Source organism: Odontomachus brunneus, unplaced genomic scaffold (assembly GCF_010583005.1).
Source record: "Odontomachus brunneus isolate Ranch 3 - 2012 unplaced genomic scaffold, Obru_v1 Obru_scaffold_102, whole genome shotgun sequence".
NCBI lineage: Eukaryota > Metazoa > Arthropoda > Insecta > Hymenoptera > Formicidae > Odontomachus > Odontomachus brunneus.
This window is the reverse complement of record NW_022639552.1, coordinates 284,384-306,030: the sequence shown is the minus strand read 5'-3', so window position 1 is coordinate 306,030 and position 21,647 is coordinate 284,384. Positions and strand designations below refer to the sequence as shown.

The 21,647-nt window shown below is 45.0% G+C and overlaps 2 protein-coding genes across 22 annotated transcripts in view; one reads left to right on the top strand and one right to left on the bottom strand.

The window, feature by feature from the left end:
- LOC116848927 (E3 ubiquitin-protein ligase MYCBP2) overlaps positions 1 to 21,647 on the bottom strand; it is a 299,038-nt gene that overhangs the window by 259,985 nt on the left and 17,406 nt on the right. The window lies entirely within an intron of this gene.
- LOC116848930 overlaps positions 232 to 21,647 on the top strand; it is a 27,410-nt gene continuing 5,994 nt past the window's right edge. Inside the window, exons 1-2 of one of the 5 annotated variants that reach the window (XM_032825564.1) lie at positions 232 to 424; positions 12,159 to 12,960. In XM_032825564.1, coding sequence (XP_032681455.1) covers positions 12,751 to 12,960 — 210 coding nt within the window. In that variant the 5' untranslated portion in view covers positions 232 to 424; positions 12,159 to 12,750. Of the gene's footprint in view, positions 1,493 to 12,137; positions 12,961 to 21,647 lie in introns of all 5 variants that reach the window. The other 4 variants (XM_032825559.1, XM_032825562.1, XM_032825563.1 and 1 more) reach the window with 4 other exon arrangements.

Sequence of the window (21,647 nt, the reverse complement as noted above, 5' to 3'; positions counted from 1 at the left end):
GGACGCACTGAGAGTCGCTCAAGGGAGGGAAACTCGCGCGCTCGGTGGGGATATGTTTTACTCCGGTAGGAGGCGGGTGGCGAGAGTGAACGAGCGAGCGCAGGAGAAGAGAAAAGAGCGAGGGGGAGAGAGAGAGAGAGAGAAAGGGGAGGGAGAGAGGGGGGGTACTCGTGTCGCGCGATAACCGTCGCCGAGGTGCAAACCAGCCGCGAATTCGAAAGGCGGCCAGTCGCTGTTTGCGCGTCGACGGTGACGCGTCGCGAGTCGCTCCTCGCCACGAGATCGGGTTAAAGTCGATCTCTCGCGCGAGTCCTGCGCGAGGATACGCGCGCTCGGTGATCGCCGCGAGTGTGTCCTCCTCTCGTCCGGCCTGTCGGTCGGCCGGCCGTTGACTAACGAGTGTTCTCTTGTGGATGAGAGCGTGGTAATACTGCCGCGAGTGAAGCAGCATCTCTCATTACGATGGAGTAGAAAGAGAAAGAGAGAGAGAGAGCGCTTAGAGATACACCGACTACCGAAATAATCAAGCAACCGATCGGCGCGACGCATAAACTCGTTTTTTTCACGGAGGGAAATGTGCGCCCTTGGAATATGAGAAATGTCTCTCCTCCTCTTCTCTCTTCTTGCTCCTACTGGCCCCGTCGTCCCTTACCTGACGATCCTCCGGCAAAGGATCGCCAGCGCGGCACGGAACGCGCTGGCGATCCCCTCGCGACGATCGTTGCATAACGATCGGCGTCACGCGGCAGCAGCTGCATCACGCGTTCCGGGCCTCTTTTCGCCGAGAGGCTGCATAAATAACTCTGGCCGCGGCAGGATCGTAAAGCGAGGCTCCGGGTCGGGTCGATCCGCGGCATTGAACCGTGAAGCCGATCAGCCGCGCACCACGACACGACCACCGGCGTCGCGCAACGACGAAAGAGAGAAAGAGATTCCGCTTGTCGCGACGACCGGCGTCGAAGTTTATTCCGCGCGATCGCGCGTCCACGTCGAGAGTGCAGAAGCTCGCTCGGATGGACCTCTCTCGTCGCGAGCGTAATACTTGATTTCCCACGTGGCACGGTGCGGGCGCGCTATCTCTTTACCGCGCCAGCTGTGAGGTCGATTAATCGCTCGTTTCTCACCACTGGATGCCCTGCCCTTTCTGTGAAAAAGAATCGCCGTCACGCGAAAGACGCTTAATTGTCGACATTACGCTCGTCGTGCCGACTCGTTGGTTGGACGTGTTAATTCGCCGTCGTCGGGATTCCAGCAGCGAATACGGCACGAGATTCGCGGCATTTGCTTTTTTCTTCCCCTCTCTCTCTCTCTCTCTCTCTCTCTCTTCCCTTTTGAGGGCGTAACGTCGTGAACGTTGTCGCTGCTGCTGCTGCTGCTGCTGCTGTCGCTGCTGCTGCGCGTAACGAGCGACGTGGACCTAATCGCGAGAAGAGCAAGGGGAAATTTCGGGAAACACGAGTACACGCTCGTCGCACCTCGCGGATGATACGCGGTATCTAAAAACAGAGTCGCGAAACGCGCCGCGAAATCCCGGGAGGAAAAAAATTTTCATACGCCTTTCCCGGGGCTCATGGGCGCAACAAATGTCGGGAGAACCCTTCCTCTCTTTCCCTCGCTTTTCTCGGCTGCTGTTATCTCGAAATTGAAAACAATGCCGCGAGACTAAACATTCCGCCCGGCGTTGCTCCCCGGTGTTGCATACATAACGTTACTTGAGTTACGGGGCGCAGGGCCGCACGTGCGGGGCGGTATAAGTTATGCGCTGCACCTGGATTAAACCGAGACGTCGAAAGATATCGCGCCTTTGAGAGAGAAGTTCGATCACGGAGAACTGGACGGTTAATATCGCAACACTGACTCGCTCGTTTTGCCTGTAACTGCCTGTAACGTTGGATTCGACTAATTTTTATCCCTTCATCGTCGATGTCATCACTCCGACAAAATTCCTCCGTCACGTAGAGTCCCACGTAGCGGGACGTCAAATGACGTATTGATGAAACATTAACCCTTCATTAGGCGCGTCGCCTGTAGGTGTAATTTGAAAGCCACACGAGAAGATATTCAAAAACTTATTTACGAGATAGCAGCTTCTTTTACAAAGATAAACTTTATATTCCACAAATAAATTTTCAAGTATTGTTTGTATATCATTAGTCAAAAATATACTGCTTTTTTGTGATATGCGTAGTCTGCTACTTATGTTGTATGTATTTTCGAAAAAAATCTTAGCAGGATATGTATCTACAACTGGCATAAACTACCCGACTAGTCCAAATTATCACGAGATGTCAAAAGAATAAAATCAAGCAAAGGGATGGATTCATGGTAGCTATTAGTTTCCGCAAAATCCTGGACAGTAACTACACAAAATTTGATCCAAATTGGTCAAAGAATTCATAGGAATTCATAGAAATTTATAGGGAACGTACAGACAGACAGATATTCTACTTTGTATATATTATACTTTGTATATATATTGTAAATGGTGGACCACACGCTCAATATAGGTTTAATAACGTCTTTATACGTTAACTTTATATGTTAACAATACGTCAACGACGTCATCATGTATGCTGAAATAGCACTCTGGGTATGAACGCATCGATATTTGTTGGATTGTCATCCTTTGCGAGAGCGCGCGGTTGTGCAAAAAGTGCAAATCTAAGGGGAAAATCAACTTTTGGGACTTCCTCTGCGAACAATGACATATCGATGTGAAATCGCGGGTCGTTTATCGTGCAGCAGGGATCCGTCTCGCGCGGCATTTTCGTGGCGCGTGCGACGAATTGTTCGGAGAGCGCCAGGGAAAAATGTGTCGTTCGGGAAAGGCGGTCGAGCGTGTTCTCCGTAATGTAGGTTATCGCCGACGCCTTGCGATACCAGTGTCGTGCCGCGCGTTAAAACCGTGATATCGATAACAAGCGGAACCAATATTTCGCGAGCGCGCTCCGCGGCACTGGCATTCGTTATCGTAACAAACATGGAAATGAGCGAGCGTTTTCTGCGCGTACCAATGTTCTATTCAAACAAAGTCACCGGACCGTCGCTTCGGCCTCATGTATCTCCTGACACGCGCGCGATTTTATTTTTTTCACGCCGCGAATCGTCGCCGTTTCAGCTCGGTCCAGTCGCGGTGTAGATATCGTGGCGTTGTGAATATTCGATATAAAAATCACGAAAAGTATGTTGCAGCTTCGCGCGAGGAACAGAAGTCACGGGGCCAATGAGTGGCCGATTGAGTTTTAAGTAGACACATGACCTTTCATCTGACACAAAATCTCTCTCATCTCTTGTTATAAGTGATTATGAACCAAAATATGTTTTGAACATTAAATAAGTCTATAAGCATCACGAGTTCAAGGTCTACACTTGACCAATATTTCTTTACGTAATGTGATTTGGAGAAGCATTTATGCTTCTAGGTCAATTGTTCTCTTATGCGACTCACGAACATTCAAGAACATCTCGTCCCGGTTAGATATTTATCCCAAACTTCTGATCAGTTTGGTCCCAATTGGGTTATCTGATTTGCATAAAGTGATGAATCATATAACATAGAATGGCAATCGGGATCTTGTTAATAATAAAGATTATTAATAGTTAGGACCTGATAATATCACCTTATCACAAACCGCATGGAGAGAATATCATCATTTTCCTTACATGTAAATCCTTTTCAACTTTATCATTTTTCTGATAGTGCAAGAGTAGAGTAAAGCCTGCTTCTACAATGTGCCCTTTACTTCCCATTTCTTTCTCTTTATCTCTTTCTGACTTAAACCTCAAGCCTTAAGCCAAAGAAGAAGATAGAGAATAAGAAACAGAAAGCGAGGAGCACGATCAGGTTTAAGGAGCATAGTAAATTTTACTGGAAACAAATTTTAGCTATGTAGCTTTCGTTAAAAACACAGCAAATTTTTTTAATAGCATACTTCAGTTCCTTAAATATAAGTGGCACATGAAATGAAAATATGGTGAATTAGTGCAGAATGTCGATCTATTCCTCGGGATTATAAGATTCCATAGTAGATTCTACTATAAAATTCTCTCAGATGGATGACTAACTGGGATAAACCTGATCAAAGCCAGGAAGTGACAGTCGGCATTTGACGATTTATCATAAAAGACGTAAACCATTATTGAATACGAAATGTGAAATAAAGGCAAGATTAAGAACTCTACGCCCTAGAACTCTAAACATCAAAAAATTATGTGAAACTCTAAGCATGAATATATTCTACCCAGTGCATTTTCATTTTCTCATAACTTCCAGAAAAATGACCAAAATTCGATCCTTTTCTTTTTTTAATCGGTGCAGAGAAGAATATGAATCTATTGATGTTCTTGTGATTCAGTGAAGATAAAAATGTTATAATGCAAAAACAAAACACATGTTTTTAAGAACGTTTGAAAAGTTGGTCTGGCTAAATTTTGCCGATGTTTCAAGTTCTAAAGTTAACGAGAGACGATCAGTCAACTTGCTCCGTGCGGATCGTGAAAATCTGTCGATGTTGTGTTCGCGTTTTTAAACGAGATGTAATTTTATTGTCCGCGCGTAGAGACGTGCGCGTAGGAACGAGACACAGGAATCAATCGCGTCGATTCGCGCCGATGCGCCTATTCTACCTCTGATTACGAATAAAATCGCGGAAAAACAGAGCCAGTGTCGGAAAACGAACGAAGGTACAGTCCGGATAGGACGCGATCACGGCCAGTGTTTCGATGATAAAACTCCAAAACGCAGGCGAAATTGCGGCCGGAACGAGTGGATCGCGCCGAACGACGCGACTGCGCTCGGACCATTGCGGCCTGAATTAACCGATTGTGACAATGGAGAAAAGCTTATTAATAATCAATGCTACACACGATCACGCGCGGTGTATTCTGCCTCTTATAATACCGCATTAATTCGTCAACCGCATTGTGAGAGAAAGAGAGAGAGAGAGAGAGAGAGAGAGAGAACACGCGCGCGTACCTCTAATGACAGTCGACTTTATTCGAACCGCATCGAATTCGCAAACACACACGTGCGCGACCGAAGCAGGTCAAATGAGCAATGATGAAAATCGATTAACTGTTTATCCGTGACACGGTGAAATTATGCACGTGCCGTAATCGACGTGACAATACATTCGGGTAAAAATTTCACTAGCCGATCATAAGCTGATAGCTCTTGACAAGCAAAGACACCAGTTAGTGCGGGCTAAACAAAATATTCTAGCTCGTTACCAACTCGTTTTGGTTGATTATTCACTGAAACACAGAATCGAGTTTGTCATCTGACTGCTGTCATCTAGTAATTGCATATCAAATATGATAAAGTAGATGTACCGCGTCTTTTCTAAAATACATAATCTAGCTATTATGTCGCCACTAGTTTTATAAAATTAGATACATTGAGAAAAAATATCTAAAAATTTATATGTGGAATATAAAACTGATTTCTGTGAAATAAATTTTTATCCCATAAATAAGTTCTCAAGTATTCTTTTCTCAATGTGTAGTAAATCAAAATTGAGGCTGCGTTCATTTCATGAAAATCTCAAGAAGACAGAATTGAATCGTTATATTAGAGTGATTAACAGCAATTTTGTGCGACTTCTCGTCTTATAATGTTAATTTCATTCATTTAATTATCAACTTATTTGATGATTAAACTTTCACTGACTTATTTACTTAGCTATTAAGAGAAGTGAGCGGTTACATTATTGACTAGTAATGATATTGGACCCAAATTTACTATCTCATGATTGGACCGACGAGATTCAATTTTTAACAGGGCAGCTCTCTCGAGCCAACGTATTTAGCGATGATTCCACGCAGCCGTATTAATTAATCCCGCATGCAAGAAGACACCGTTGTGGTTTTGCGTCGCATGATCTTACGCGGATCTCCGTACTACTAAATGGAACGTGATCGTGCAGCGCACTACAATAAGTCGCGTTATCGTCATTAATACCGAGTGGCTCAACCTATAAATTTCGCGACGACCTATTTCCCGATCTACCCGATTATCGGTTCCGCCGACCACCGACACAAACGGTCCACAGAAACGACGATAATGATGAATACGCGAAGTGCACGGAGAGAATAGCGTACACTGCAAAACTTTTGTGCTAAGTTTAACACATTTCACATATCCCAATTTATCCGCTCCGATTTGTATGTTGATTTGACACAAGGCAAATGTGTAAACAAATAAAACAAATAATATGCGAGAAATTAACGCAAACATGTAACATTTGAGCATTATTGTTATCATTGTACTTAGAAATGGTGAATGTGAATTCAACGAAAAACAATCAAAATGACACTATATTAAATTGACACACGGGTATATCAAAAATTTAACACAAAAATCTCCACACGCATCAATTTCAGCATAAATACAAAATGGTTTTTTATCGTGTAGTAAAAGTTACGTTAGGATTCTATTTCATTTTAAAATGTTTTTTTGTGAAACTGGATTACACTGATCGAATCGCTATAGAAATAGCAAAAATCTGACGCGATCCACGATATAAAAAACATTCAGGATGATTTAATTTTTCATTTAATAACTCTTTAATAAATCATTTATCGCGATTTGTTAAATGATTTCAAGGAATTTGATCTTTTTTTATTTATACGATAATTGAGGTAATTGCAATGATTTAGTAACTGCAATTATTTCTGTAAAATCAAACTCGTACACACACATAACGTTTCTTAATAAATATATACGCCGAGCTGAAAGATATCTGGAAAAATGAAAAATATTTATTTGCTGAGTAACTAGTAACATATTTGCCTGCATCAAAATTTTTATCGTACAAGTAAACACAATATTAATACATCTCCGTCCTATAAATATTCTTTATCTTTCAGATACTTTTTCTCCCAGTGCAGTAATTCTTACATGATTCAAGATTGCAAAATTATTTTGTAATATTTACGTTATTTTTTCCGTGCAATGTTCGAGGGTTGAATATCGACGACTCTTTCGCGACATTCGCTGATAAATTGGAGACACAACGATGAAGCGAAACCGCTGTCAAATCATGCGCGAACAGCGCGCGAACCCTCACATGCCCGGCCATGTACATACATACATACATACATACATACATACATACATATATATATATATATATATATATATATATATATATATATATATATATATATATATATATGATCAGTGCGTACGAAAAAATTATTTCCCTCGAGAACTCGGCGAGAGGCGATGCGAAGGGGTGGGCGAACGGGTGGGTGGGTGGCTCAATGTTCTCTTCCCTCCCTTGGGCCGGTCTCGTTTATCGTTATCGCCGTCTGAAAACTGTGAACGCTTTCCCGGGAGGGAGACGCAGACAATTCTTACAAGTCGCGGCGATAAGGCGGATGGGAAGATAAGACATTACGGAAGGAATAAAGGCTCGAAACGCAACTCGGGTGGACTCAAGCTCGTAGAGGATCTCGTATTCGCTCTCTCTCTTTCTTTCTGCTCAAATCCTCGCCTCCCTTTAAATTGCGATGCAACCGCGAGGAGTCGCATACGATATTCCGACAGGGTCGCACACAGCTGAAGCGCGAGAAATCGAACGGCGTGTCGCGTATACATGCCGGCGAATCGACGAGGTATTACGAGGAGGAAGAGTCACGTAATCGGAAACGATTTACTACTGCATGCCTCATACCGCGCCCCTAACCGTCGTCTTGTCGCGTATCGAAGAGCAGAGAGAGAGAGAGAGAGAGAGACCGATGAGACACCACTATCAGGGCTGTTTCTGGAACGACAAATACGCGGGTCGACATGAGCCCCTTGTCCGACCGAGTCTCGGCCTCGAATACATATGAGTATCCATTAACGAGGTGTAAATCAGACGGGCCGAGACGTTTAATCGTTCGACGGCGCGAATTCACCATCGCCTGGCAGAAGTAATTTCGCGTTTCTCTGTGCGCCCTTCGTCTATCCACCGTGTCAATTCCGTTATCGACCCCGCCGCGCGCGTTTCCTTTTATTTCTCTCTTTTTTTATTCCTTTTTCTTACTTTTTTCTTTACTTCAACGTGTACACTCCTCGACTGTACCCGAGGTGAAAGTACCATTGCCTGGGCATTGTGGCTAATATAACCCCGGTACCTGATTCTGGATATTCTTGTTGTTTTGCTTTTTAGACACGGATATCTATGATGATTGCGCGCGCGATGACGCGCCGATCTTCTTTAATTGATAGCTAAAAGCCCACGTGGTCGTTAGTGAAATAGACCGCGCGCGATCATTCGCTAATCTCCTTCAATTAGTAACTCAAAATTTCACGTGGTTGTTTACGAAATTTACTGAGAGTTCGCGTTGATGAGTTTTACCTGCATACACCAGGATGCGTGATGAATTGTCAGACATCCTGTATGTACCAAGCGGAAAAAACAACTCCGTTAGTGTAATTGAATTTTCTATTATTTCGGAACCAGATGAAAAACGCGATTGTAGAAACAAGAAGATTCCTGTGGGGAATTTTTTCTCAGCCAATTGCTTTCAATTGTCTTCATCGAGTTTTCGTATAGCTGAATGCTCAGAGGAAGGTTTTCCGTTACAGTAATAGAGACGTTATTTCTCGTCAAGGAATTTTTTTCGTCTGATTCCCGTCCAGTTATCTTAATTGATATTTTTTTTCCATATATATACATATAGTATATTCTATATCGAAAGCTTAAGGGGATACCGAAGTGGACGACGAGTTCGAAAAATGTCGACAACGTAGAGACAATTGTTACTAACACGATCATATTACCCTTTTTCTACTTCTTGTACATATAAATCTCATATGTGTGCTACTTTGTTTTACCGTGCTAGCAGAAGACATGACTACGCACATATACAGAAACCTTTCTGCAAACTTCTCGTATATCTCTGAAATTCTAATTTTAGTTACAAAGATACAGAAATGTGTACAAGCTGCATAACTTCTGCATCAAGTATAAATATTTACGCCAACTGACAGCTCGAGATATCAATTTAGAAATTTTATCACCGTTTTCCTCACATATCGAGCAATACTTCAGTTCATTATGGCACATACACCTTCGGTATGTGAAAGCACTCGCAATTCTGATGTTCGCAGAAAGAGGAAGTCAGTATTTAATCGGTGAAGTTTTCAAGGACGCCGTCCTCTGAAGTATTCGTATTTAAAGAGCGAAACAATAAGAAGGTCCAGAATTGGGTACCAGTCCAGTGTTATTAGAGCCCAGGAGGGAAGGCATCAACACTTTTACTTCGCTCCCTTCCGCTTGCCGTTGCTCCGGCTGTTCGTTAGTTATGCCGCGGCAGTCGACGTCAATGCGACCCCACCGGTCAATTAATCGCGCACGAGCGATCGTGCACACCTGCTTGCGCCATCGATCGTTGCCGAGCAGCGACGAGTATTCGTTAATTGAAAATTATCCGCGAGTCTATGCGGCGGCGTGCGAGTTCTCACGACGAGTTGTCGTTCTCCCGTCGTCAGTGAAAACAGACGTAATAATCGGGAAAGAAGCGGGTGATGAGGCGAGGCTACGTGCTCGAAAACGCGAAGCATCACGTCACGATTCTCGCGGAAAGCGCAGAGCAGACGCATGCGGAAATTCCGGCGAGTGCGCCGACAAATTTCAATCTTATTGCTTCTTTGTGCGATCTGAGCCAAGGCGCACAGCTTGTGTCAGGAACAAGAGAAACGAGCGTAATCCGCGTAACTAATACACATAATTGGCGCGAAATCTCAAAAGGTCAAGAGATGTAATTGCGAGCAGTAATCGAGAAATTATGAGCGAAAGGCGAAGTCGTATCTTTTTGCCGGATTTAACATTAAGATCGTTTAATTTTTTTGCGATTTTATTCCAATTAACCCAACGAGCAATTAGCTTAGCAAAGCGCCGCGCTAACAGTCGAGGTATCTTTGTCGTCACTGGAAGTAGAGCGGGAAGCCAGAGAAAAAAAGAGAGAAAGAGAGAGTGAGAGGGAGAAATGCAGGACGATTGAAAAACGGGCTGGAAGAAATTTCGAGTGGCCGTTGGGAGGACTCACAGAGGGAAATTCTTCTAGAATCCTTTGAACGGGACCACCACCCCTTTCATTCACGGTGCTCTCTTTTCACGTCTATCGATCCTGCCCGCTTCTACCGTGCCATTCATTTTCTATTCCCCTTTTGCTCTTTTTGTTACCAACCAGTAGTAGACCAAACTTTGTTTCGCCGAAAAAGGAAGACGTCGCAAACACAGTTCATCGGCTGTCTACAGCGACAGTTACGCGGGGGTTACGAGTGCTATTTACCGCATTGCTACTCGAATATGACCAACACCCACGACCCACGAGCGAAGTCAAACACCGAGGCTGCCATCGGCGCGATTCGCGAGCGAGACTCAAAATCGAGCAAGGCCACGATCGAAATTCGGCGATCGCGCCCTGGAACTTGAAACGCGACGTGTCTCATGATTTTGCACTTTTGCCATATGAAATACGCTTCCGAATTCTCCCAGAAAATTCCGCGCGCGTAAATCATGCCGGCATATAATTCCCGCGGAGTTTATCGTCGCGGCGGTTACTTTATATTCCAGAAGACACGGAATCGCATGAAAATGACATCAGTCCTCGACATCACGTCGCTCGCGAACGCCGCTCGCTTCCGTCGTGATGCACAACCTCGGATCTGCTTCTCTCGCCGAGAGAGAGAGAGAAAGAAAGAGAGAGAATACGAGTGTTAATGAATAAGACCTCCTCGTCGAGTCCGCGCCGAACGATCGTGAGCAAGCAAGGGAGAAGCGGGTTCGGGGAACGCGATACGTTTACGGTAACGACAGTTGACATATTCGTACGATAAACAGAACCACGTCATGTCGAAGCGAGAGCACTTTGATAACGCAGGAATGTAGACACGATTAGTCACGCGACGATATACGGTGGGAGAGCAGCCGGGTGGTAGATCGCGGATTATCATCATCGGATATTGCGACGCTGTCGTTGATGCAGCGCGGTGTGTCGTATAGCCACTTTCAACAGTTTGTCCGTTATTACGCACACACGATCGCACACGATAACGCGCTGTGCTCATCACCTCGAGGAAGGGAAGCGAAAGCGTTATTGTCATTCAACATCGCCGAGAGGCACGTCACGTGTACCCGAAGAAGTCGCGTCGTCCATTCGCTAAAACCATCTCCGCGGCAAGAATTTTCGAATAATTTTCGCCTTCTGCGAGAAGTGCACGGAAAACAGTCCCCACAGCCGAAGAACGGAATTCGTTCATGCTTGGCGGAATTCTTTTGTACACCTAGAGAAAAAATGTCTCAGAAATAAAAAGTATCCATTCAGTGAGCACTAGTAACGCGTATTTGCTTGTACTCTGATGTAAAATATTTCTCAAATAAGGGAATATACATTTTCTTAAGACTTTAGCTTTCCGCGAAAGCAATTGTTTATTCTATTCAAATAAAAAATCTAAATTTAAATAAATACGTTATTAGTACTTTCACTCTGAATAAATATTTTTTTTACTTTTCTCAGATATTTGTTTATTCAATATATACACAGCTTCAAGAGAATTCTTCTAAAACCAAAAGGAAGATATTCTAAGTACAATATAATTTCTTTTCATTAGAAGAGGAACACTTTCGGTGTTGGAAAATTTTTAGAAGAGAAATTTTCACTTGGAACATGAGATTGCAAAAAATAGCGCTTTGCAATCAGAGTTCTTTTTTTGGAGGATGTTAGAATAGTTTTCCTTTGATTTCAGAAAAATTCTCTCGAGACCATACTGAAGAAAAAATACCTGAAAATTTATTTGTGGGACGTGAAGTTAATTTCTGTGCATAAACTTTGTATTTCACGTGTATTTTTCTCGGTGCATAACATAAGAGGATTTCGCTAAGGATGAAATTATATTTTTTATGTGCAACGACGTTTAAAAAAATATAAAAATGTGCAGAGAAACGTCTAGATAAAAAGACAAAACTCTCCCTCACGAAAGTACGCGTCGTCAGCATATATCGATGTGCATCGGTAGACATTCGGGAAGTTTGAGATCACAGAGAAGAAACTCTGAGAGAAAGAAAAGGAGGGGAGAGAGAGAGAGAGAGAGAGGGGGGGGGGGAGAAAAACCGCGGGATTTTCTAATTTCTCTATCCTTACAGACGGACGATCGTTTCTTCCAGCAGACCGAGAGCGGCGAAGAGCAGCAGGACAAACGGCTGCGGGTGAGAGGGCGCGATGTTCGAGAACATTGCGCGCCGTCACCGACGAAATTGGATCGCGCCGTCCTCTCACCGAGGAAGCGAAGCGTCCGAACGTACGTTGTAGTAGAGAACACTTCGACGGCGGGGCACGAAGAAATCTCAAGGACACGTCGAACGATCGTCGTCATCGTGAGAGCATGAATTCGACGAGAAGAAGCGGGGCGCATTATGAGCGAGTCAGGATCACGTAATGTTGCGTGGCTTGTGTCACGTGCCACGTGGTCGACATAGCTCCCATCATAGTGTGTGGTGAAAGCGGGTTAAGTCGTACGCGATTAATCGGCGTTTAATCGCACGCCAAGCCGTAGGGTGACCGCCGCGCAAATTGAAAGCACTCCGCCGGTGGTTCGGAGGACAGACATGTCGAGACGACCTCGCGGTCGGCTCGACGCGGAACTCGCTGGCGCCGTCTCGATATAAAACGCGACTGGTGATAAAGAAGAGGAGGAGAAAGAAGAAGAGGAGGAGGAGAAGGAAGAAGAAGAAGGAGGAGAGTAAACTCTCGAAGCGCATGGCAGGAGGGGAGACAGGGGGAGAGGCAGTGAGCGAGAGGCGCAAAATGGGAGCAACGAAATATGTGTTAGGCAGCGCGATCTTAGGACTCTTCTGGAGCAGCTTGCTGAAGGGCGTCCTGACTAACTCCACCAGCAGGTGCGACTATCCGCCCTGCTCCTGTGATCATTACGGCAGACTCAACTGTGACTGCAAGGAGGAGGGCGAGGTAGGTACAACAATGCCGTACTGGTATTATATTATCGCGCGAGAAGCGGGGGCATTAGGGCTTTCGCACATGGCTTGCCATGTCCGTAGATCTAAGAGGTAAACTAAAGAACCAATCGTGATATCGCTCCGGGATTTTTCTAGCTAGAAGAAAATTGACATAACCGTGTAAGTAGGATTCTGACTGAGAAACTAGGATCTTAATCAGATGTCAATCTTATCTACTTTTGCATATAATCAGATTTACCAACAGTTCTGTCTTCTTCCAGAGTACACTATAGTAAAATCCTAATTGATCCTTCAACTAGAATTTACGTCTTTTATGTCTATGGTTATGGCAAGATATGTGCGAAAGCCCTTAACCGTGTGTAGTACAAAGTCCGGTACACAGAGAGAATACTAGGGATATCGCAACCAATACACCAATATATCAACCCTATACACAGGAAAAAGATGATTTGGTGCACATGAGCGGAAACATTTCGTATATATGAGCAGCATAGTTGCTTTATGTGGTGGTAATGCGTATGATACGAATACATATTACTTTGGTACATCAACTACGTCGATATAGTTGCGCGTGATTTGGTTATAACAATTAGAAATCGATCAAGCTGGCATTTTCATTGTTGGAGATATCGATATCACTGCTGCAACGCCACTAACTCAACTCTGTGGTTGCAGCAACCACATAATTAGTTGTTCCATATTTTACTAATGAATCTGGTTGACGTAACCAGATTAATGCGTGGGCCAACCGTACTGTTTTTCCGTGTACGAATATCTCAACCATAGTACTCATTCTGCAGCTACAACGCAGCAGACGAGAATGCAGCAATATGCTTAATGTTGGAGCAACTCTATGCGTGAGGGTAACTGTGATAATAACTGTGACTGTGTGAGAACTATACAGCGAGAGAAAAAATATCCTAGAAATTAAAAAATCTTTATTTTTGGTGAATATCAATAGCATATTTACTTAAATCTCTAAATTCCTTTCTTTAAATAGAATAAAACGATCGCTTTCGTGGAAAGCAACAGTATATTTCAGGAAAAAATATATTTTTCTCATTTGAGAAGAATATTTTGTTAACGTTAAAAAAAAAATATATATATATATATATCAGTCACAAGTCAATACGTTATTAGTACTCGTCGAATAAATATTTCTAATTTCTTTCAGGTATCTTTTCTCTCAGTGTATAGATGGGCATACAACATCAGCAAATTTTTCATGCAATAAATTTATTCAACCAATAAACTTTTGCAACCACAGAGAATTGTAGCAACCGTGACATTTTTCCTCGTGCGGGAAACGTCTTCTTCGGCCGACTCGCACAGACAGGTGACGCAAGAGAGATTGCGAGTAAAAAAATATATCAATGCTATCTGCTATCAGAGGAGATAAATCTGGACGCGTAGCTCTCGGCCGCGGACGCGGGGAACACGTGTGTTCTCTTCCCGTACGATGCGAAATGGTTGATCACGCGTATTGCGTGCACGCGCATATAATCATGACAAAATGGCGCGACGAACGAATCGCTCGGAAAACAATCCTCTTCCGCGTACCTTTCAATTACACGACTCGATTGTCCCGTCTTTTATTCGTTGTATTAACACTGTACCGGACAAAAGTCTATCGACGGGTAACACTTTAGCCGCGAATGAAGCGCGGGCGTGAAGTAGCTGTTAAAATTCCTCATTCATTTGCTTTCCGTGCATGGAAATTCATCTCATTATCGTCCTCTCATCTCGCTCTCGCCCCACTTCACCTCTTTTTCTCTCCTGGAATATTCCGCGCACAGGTTTTGCGCGATAACGCAATTTTATAGGCACCTATTTCCCAACGGAACTGCGCGCTCGACCGCACAGGGTCACAGGGTTAATTCGATTCTTTTCATTCCGTCGGTTTCGCCGGCTCCGGTTAAGAATCGTCCGATCTCCGTTTCCGATCTCTCTTACTACCTATGACGCCTCTTCACCTCCGATCGAAACGATTCGGTGCACGAGAGAGAGAGAGAGAGAGAGAGAGAGAGGTCACGCGGGGGTGCGCGCTTTTCTCTCTCTCTTGGAATGAATTCGTGCGGAAACCGCGGGACTATTGCTATCGCACGAAAAATCTCAGACAATGCGACACGAGGACGCGCCGGATCTGCCCGTTCTTTGTTCGCGAGGGACGTTATTCCATTTGCGAATTACCCGGCGGGGAGATAAAGGGGCGGTACCACGGGTAGCTTCGTGCGATGGTAAAATCGTAAAACCCGATCTCTCCCGCGAGAGAAAAGAAAGCAAGAGAGAGAGAGAGAGAGAGAGAGATAAGAGGGGGATGGAAAGCAAGGAGGAGAAAATGTTTCCTCCGGATCTCAATGACGTCTTCGGCGCCGCGTATCGCCCGAGGAGACGGCAACAAAGATCGAGATAAAGTAATAATCGCGCCTCGAAACGCTCCGCCGCTCTGTCGTTATAACGGAGCGAGGACATCGGAGATCTGAGGAAAGAGACAAGAAGGAGGAGGGAAAGGAAGACAGAGAGATAAAGAAAGGAAGAGAAGAGGAGATAGAAGGGCGATCAACTAGCGACGAGCCTAATCTCCCCCGGACTACGCGGGGTGGAGGGGGGCGTCCGTAAATCGTGAGGGTGCCAACCACCGACGGGGGGATGGAAACCCCCATAAATTAGAGCGTGTTTACGCAAATCGTAGGGTTGCGAGCGAAGAGGCAGACGGCAGGTAGATAGATAGGGATATAGGTGCGCGCTGAGAGAGGAAGACTCCGTCGATCCTTCCACTACACCCTCTCGCAAATATTTCGTTTTTATCCCCCGGCGGCCACACGCACCCCGCTGGGTGGACAAAGAGAGAAAAAAGAAGAGATAGAGGGAGAAAGAGAGGGAGAAAAATAGCAAGCGTCCCCCTCGCCGGTATAGAATCACGCGAGCTGTTCGTTCGTTCCTACGGAGGGCACGTTCCCGACGCTTCCGGCCATCCGCGATATTAAAGGAGCACCGACGATCAAGAAGGAGTCTACCTGCCTGCGTGTACTCCCTTCTTCTCCCTGTGTGCCGGCGGCGAATGACTCATAATCGCGATATCGCGATAACGTGCGCGAGGTAACTCGAGGACCCGCGCTCGCGCGCCAATGGGGACTTCCTTCCTCGCGAGCGCGTGAACCGGAAGTCGTCGATTCTCGTTTACTCGAAACGGATGCGCGAACGAAGCGACCATGCTGTGAACGCGTTAATGTGAGTGCCATCGCTTTTTCCGCGGCCGGCGAGAATTTATTGAATAAATTTGCAACTCGCCCTGATGAGAGTTTGAAATTCGACTGCGTCGAAAGTTTACACCCATCTCTCTTTCCCTCTCTCTCTCTTTCCTTACTCATGTTGCTCTGCGCGCACCCGGCTTCCGTCTTTTTGCCACAATGAAGAATGCGGATCGCAGCGAGCGGTCGAAAGCGCGATAAGAAAATAACGAATGCGCTTCGGGAGACATAGCAGATGCGAAACATATATATAAATACATTTACACACACACAGTCACACACATATGCACGTATGTATGTATGTATGTATATGTATACATCGTGCTTTTAACGATAACACGACGAGATAAAACAATCAGCCTGTTACAATTAAAGTTGCTCGTGATTTGATTTAAAATCCCGAGATTTTATCAATTCTCGCACGAGGAAATAATTCCGTATACCACATCAGTACGTAAACGAGTCTCGTATTCAGCTCGCGCTCCCGCGAGTTGACGGCGAGAGGGTTGGTGGGTTGGGGATTGAACGGGGAGAGAGGGTAGTAGTACGACACGCCATGGAAATTTAATCGCGAGCGAGTGAGCGCTCGCGCGCGTACGGGCGAATATTTCGCGATGCAACGATGTTGTTTTAACTGCAAGAGCCCAGGGACGGAAGATAGTGTTACCGCGTGTCCTCGCGAGCATCTCGCCCGTCATTATTGTCTGCGATAAAGCGCTCTTTGTGCCGTCGGCAGCGTTCACCGGGCGATAGCCAGCCGATTCGACGAGAGACAGAGAGACAGAGAGAGAGAGAGAGAGAGAGAGAGAGAGAGAGAGAGAGAGATGCACCTCTTCTCCATAAACCCGATCTGTAAAATCGGCGCGCGTGACGAAACAACCGGCGGAAGATGAGGGCTGAACGCGGGCCGAGGTTTGTGTCGCGAGAGCACAGCGAGCGACATGTATCGAACGTGCATGTGCACGTCCCCGTCGGCTGGTAACGGCGATGACCTTGTCCTTCGACGCGCGAATATGAGCAAAACGCGGCCCGTATCGGCCCGCGTGGACCGTGCCGTCGCAGCAGCGGCAGACGCAATAACGCGGGTTGCGTTGCATGAGAGGAGCTGCGCGCTAACGATAAGGAATGTCGATTACTTGACACAAGATTGAAGGCCCCTTACGCGCCCGACTCGCCAAAGTCGTGCTCGTTTATCACGATGGCATAAAGAAAAAAAGAGAAGTAGGTAAAAGCTGTAACAGGATTTTGTAATCTCAAGGAATTATGGTCGAAATTACCACATAGAGTAGAGTATTATAATTCGTTTTCTATTTTATATGAATTGCTTTTTCTCTTTTCACTATAAAATTGTAATTACTTAAACACTCTTTATACATTTCGTAAACCATCAAACTTACCATTTCTACAGTAATTTGCACGAGAATATGACACAGTCTAGTTTTGCAACAAGCACTGTCAAACGAAATGTAATTTTAAAGTACATAATTTTTACTACAACATTTTTCGTCCGTGTATAAAAATAAGGAAGAAAAGAAGCGGCGAGAACGAGAGAAACATGACGAAAATAAGGTTCCGGCACGAGAGAGAGTAGCTTAAAATATCTCGACTAATATTTTGACATCACACCGATATATTATTGATCAGGTGACCATAAATTCACCACTCGATCTTTCACCGACGAATGGTGTTTCTCAGATGAAACGGCGAGCAATTTTCGAGGGGGAAAGCGTCTTCAGAGAAAAATACGATTCGACGGTAAACAGAAAATTGCATTCTGGAGGGTGAAAAATGGCGAACGTTGTATCCCGCGGAATACAGAATTCGACGAGCTTCCGGTTAAGGATCGCGATTAATTCGTGCATTTTTCAAGCCGTTCTCACGAAAAGTCCGTTCGACACAGGGCTGTTAATAAAAGAGTCCCTCGATTTAAAAGTAATCGTGAGCGTGCTCTGAGTGGGGTGACTCTTGTAACAACGGGGACGGACTGTCGATAGTTGCCCGAGGTCCACGTTGTCGCGGTGTCGCGCGCCGAATAATTGACGAGGGCGTGAATAATCGAGGTAGCCTCTTAGCAAGGTCGACCTTAAACTCACTCGCTCGGTCATAACGAGACACAGCGAAATAAGGCATTAAACGACGAAAGTATAGGCAGGAGAAGAAGGGGAGAGAAGAGGGAGAGAGACCGACACCCCGTCTCGGGGTGTATGAGTAACGGCCGTAAGTGCCATAGGAAACGTAAGGGGCGCCATTTACGAGAAAAAGCCAAGCGCACGCTCGCGAGAGGTTATGAAAATACGGAGAAAATGGAAAGATGACGATGGAGGGTACGGCGTAGAGACCCGCGCGTGAAGAAAATTGCTGCGTACATAAAAATGCGCGGGACGCAAACAAGCCGGCGCGGAGAGATCGTCCGCAGAGAGCGTCGGTGCTCTTGCTTCGTTGGCGATAAGTCGATACCAATCAACGGAATCGTTATTCCGTCACAATGGCATATTATTTAGCGGAGTATCGAGCGCGGTCGAGACACGGAACGTCGAAAGCCTTCTGAAGCCTCTGAAAAGTCCAGAGACAGAAACGACGGCGAGCGCGACGCGTAATCGACGGATTCGTCGTAACTGGGTCATCGTCGGATTAATAGTCAAAGCTGAGCCGCATCAATCATTCACTTTCCCTTCGCGCATTCAAAATTGTTGAGTTCGATTAGAAACGGAAAGGAAGGAGCGAACTGGATGCCATGAGAGAATCGTTTCGCGCGAATCCTCGATGAATCGTAAAATACCGTTTCCATTTCGTTCGAACAGAGATTCAACCCTCCCGTCTATTTCTCTCTCTCTCTCTCTCTCTCTCTTTCTTTCTTTCTTTCTTTCGACAGAAACCGACAATCGCGTGTCTCCGCGATGAACTTAATCCCAACCCATTAAACCAATCTCATTTTCAGTTTCATCCGGAGCGAGAGGAGTCTTCCTAACGTGCGACGGACTCTCGAACATTTTCCGATTCGATTAGAAGTGCGAGGCAGAGGAGGGACACCTCCTCGTGATTCCGCTATAATCGACGTTAGATCGCTGGCAATCTCTCGCGAATTATCGCCCGATGAGGTCGCGCGAGCGCGTCGCCGCATCGCATGGATTTCCCCGCGAATTTGCAAGCAGAGAAACGTCACGGGAGGCACGCAGGAAAAGAAAGAAAAAGAAAAAAAAGAAAGACTGGCTCGGAAAACTAGTTCGTGGCGGATTAACGCGCGCTCGAGTTTAATTCTCGTCGGGAATCGCTCCGAGTAATCGACGAGTGCGCACTCGAGGCCGGCGAGAAAAAGAGCGCGGTGTTAGACGCGACGCGTAAAAATGTCCGGGAATTACGGGAGGAATCCGTAGTTGAACTCTGACTAAAAAGTAAGGGGTACAAATGGAACAAAACTTTATGTGTGTTTGTGTTCGTGTGGGTGTGCCGTTTGGAGATCGAAAGAAAGAAGGAAAGCGCCGTCTCGAATGTTCTTCCACTTTTCGTTCCTCGCTGTTTTCGCAAGCGCGCGAAATTGTAAGAAATAAAATTCAAGTCCCCGCGGGAATCCCGCGGAGTTACGACGGCGACGACCACCCGATCGCCGGGTTATGTATTTCATATTTCGAGACGCGTGGAGCGTCAAATGGAGAGAAGTCGTCGTGAAGAACCCAATTACATTTCACGATCTGCGATCGTCTCCCCGGTGGATCGATCTCGAATTCGTCACTGCCGAATTTCTCCAGACGAGAGATAAACTCTAGAAGTTTGAAATTAATGGAGAGTCTTCTCTCAGTTTCTGAATTTCTTGAACTGGAATTTCACTCAAAACGAATGAAAAGTGACAGTATTTTTACACGAAGCGACAGTGAAAATATCGCCGTTCGAAATCGAGAGTGAACATGTTCTCGTTGAGTGACGTTGGAATTGCCCGGGCTTAGATGTCCTATATTTTTACAGAATCTCAAAGTTACACTTCTCAAACAACTAATCGTTGTGACTGACTATAAAAGCATGATGCAGGCAGCCTTCTTCTACGTGTCAATGTACGTGTCGCGACAATCCTGTTAACCGTATATTTTGTTTTGTAATAACTACAATACAAACACGCAGCAACATGGCCATCTTGCTCTGGTGCCGGGTTTAGTTGTCCAGTAGCGCGGGCACATATAAAATATGTATCCTGCTTAGTAGTTCCGGAGTCTCTGCAAGAGATCTCCTCAGCTCTTTTACCAGTTCTCAATTATAGGCCAATTTTATATCCAATCCTGGTCCATTCATATACTCGACTTCAATCATTTTATGAATGAAAATTGTTTTTTATCCGAAACAGTGTATGATACATTTGCAAAAAACTTCGTTCTAGCTAATAACACGTCGCTCAATTTCATTCATTAACGATTGAGTATGTTAGTTATAAAATTTCAAGAAGCTCGAACATTTACTTTGCTACAAAATCAGTTTCCTTCTCTTATTTTTTAACTGTAATATTATTCTGATTTTAATAGAACTCAAAGAAAAATATCCGTGTTCTGAAAGGACTATTTTGTGATTTTGTACCCTCTGTTCCTCTCAAGATAAATACTGGTATAAACGCATGAGCAACATATCCCCATCTAGAGTCGTAGTCTTCTCTACATCAGATTTACTCTTCAATTTCGAGTGGAAACATTCACTCGACGATTCAGAAGATGAAGGACTCACAATATACAAGTGAGAAAAAACCACTCGAATTTGAATGACTCGGTGGTCACTCTATTTTTTCGAGTGTCCTTTCACTGCAAGAAAATTTCGAGAGGGCTTACGCGACCTGTTGGCGATTGGAAATACGGAAAGTCGAGTTTCGACGTAAAAATCGCCGGTCACCCTCCCTTCCCTCTGTAAATTTCCCGTGATGAGACGCGAGCGACAAATGGAAATGGTAGATTTTAGTCCGGGCACAGGTACAATGCGCCAGTTGATAATCTCCGCTCGACATGCTGCGTCCGAAACTAACCGTGCACAATGGGATAAGAACAAAAGAGGGCGAGTTCGAGGGACAATTCGAATAGAAGCAGGAAGGGACCAAGAAGGACAAGACGATAATGCGTAAGAACGACAACGCCTGAAAAAGAACGGCATAAATGGTCCCTTCCCCTTCGCTGGCTCGTTTCACTCTTATCTTATTTCTATTGCCGCGCACTTTGTTTTTGCTATTCAATAGACGCGTATACGTTCAATATATGCTCCGTCTCACGTGTTTTTTTCTCTTTATGCAATCCCACGACGCACGTTGCCTAATGTTTTCTTAAGAAAGAAAATAAATGTCGCAAGTTACATCGTTGCATCGCGAAATCGAATGCGAGATACTGAATCTCGTATTCCCTCATTCTCTAATCTCCCTTTCTCTCTCTCTCTCTCTCTCTCTCTCTCTCTCTCTCTCTCTCTC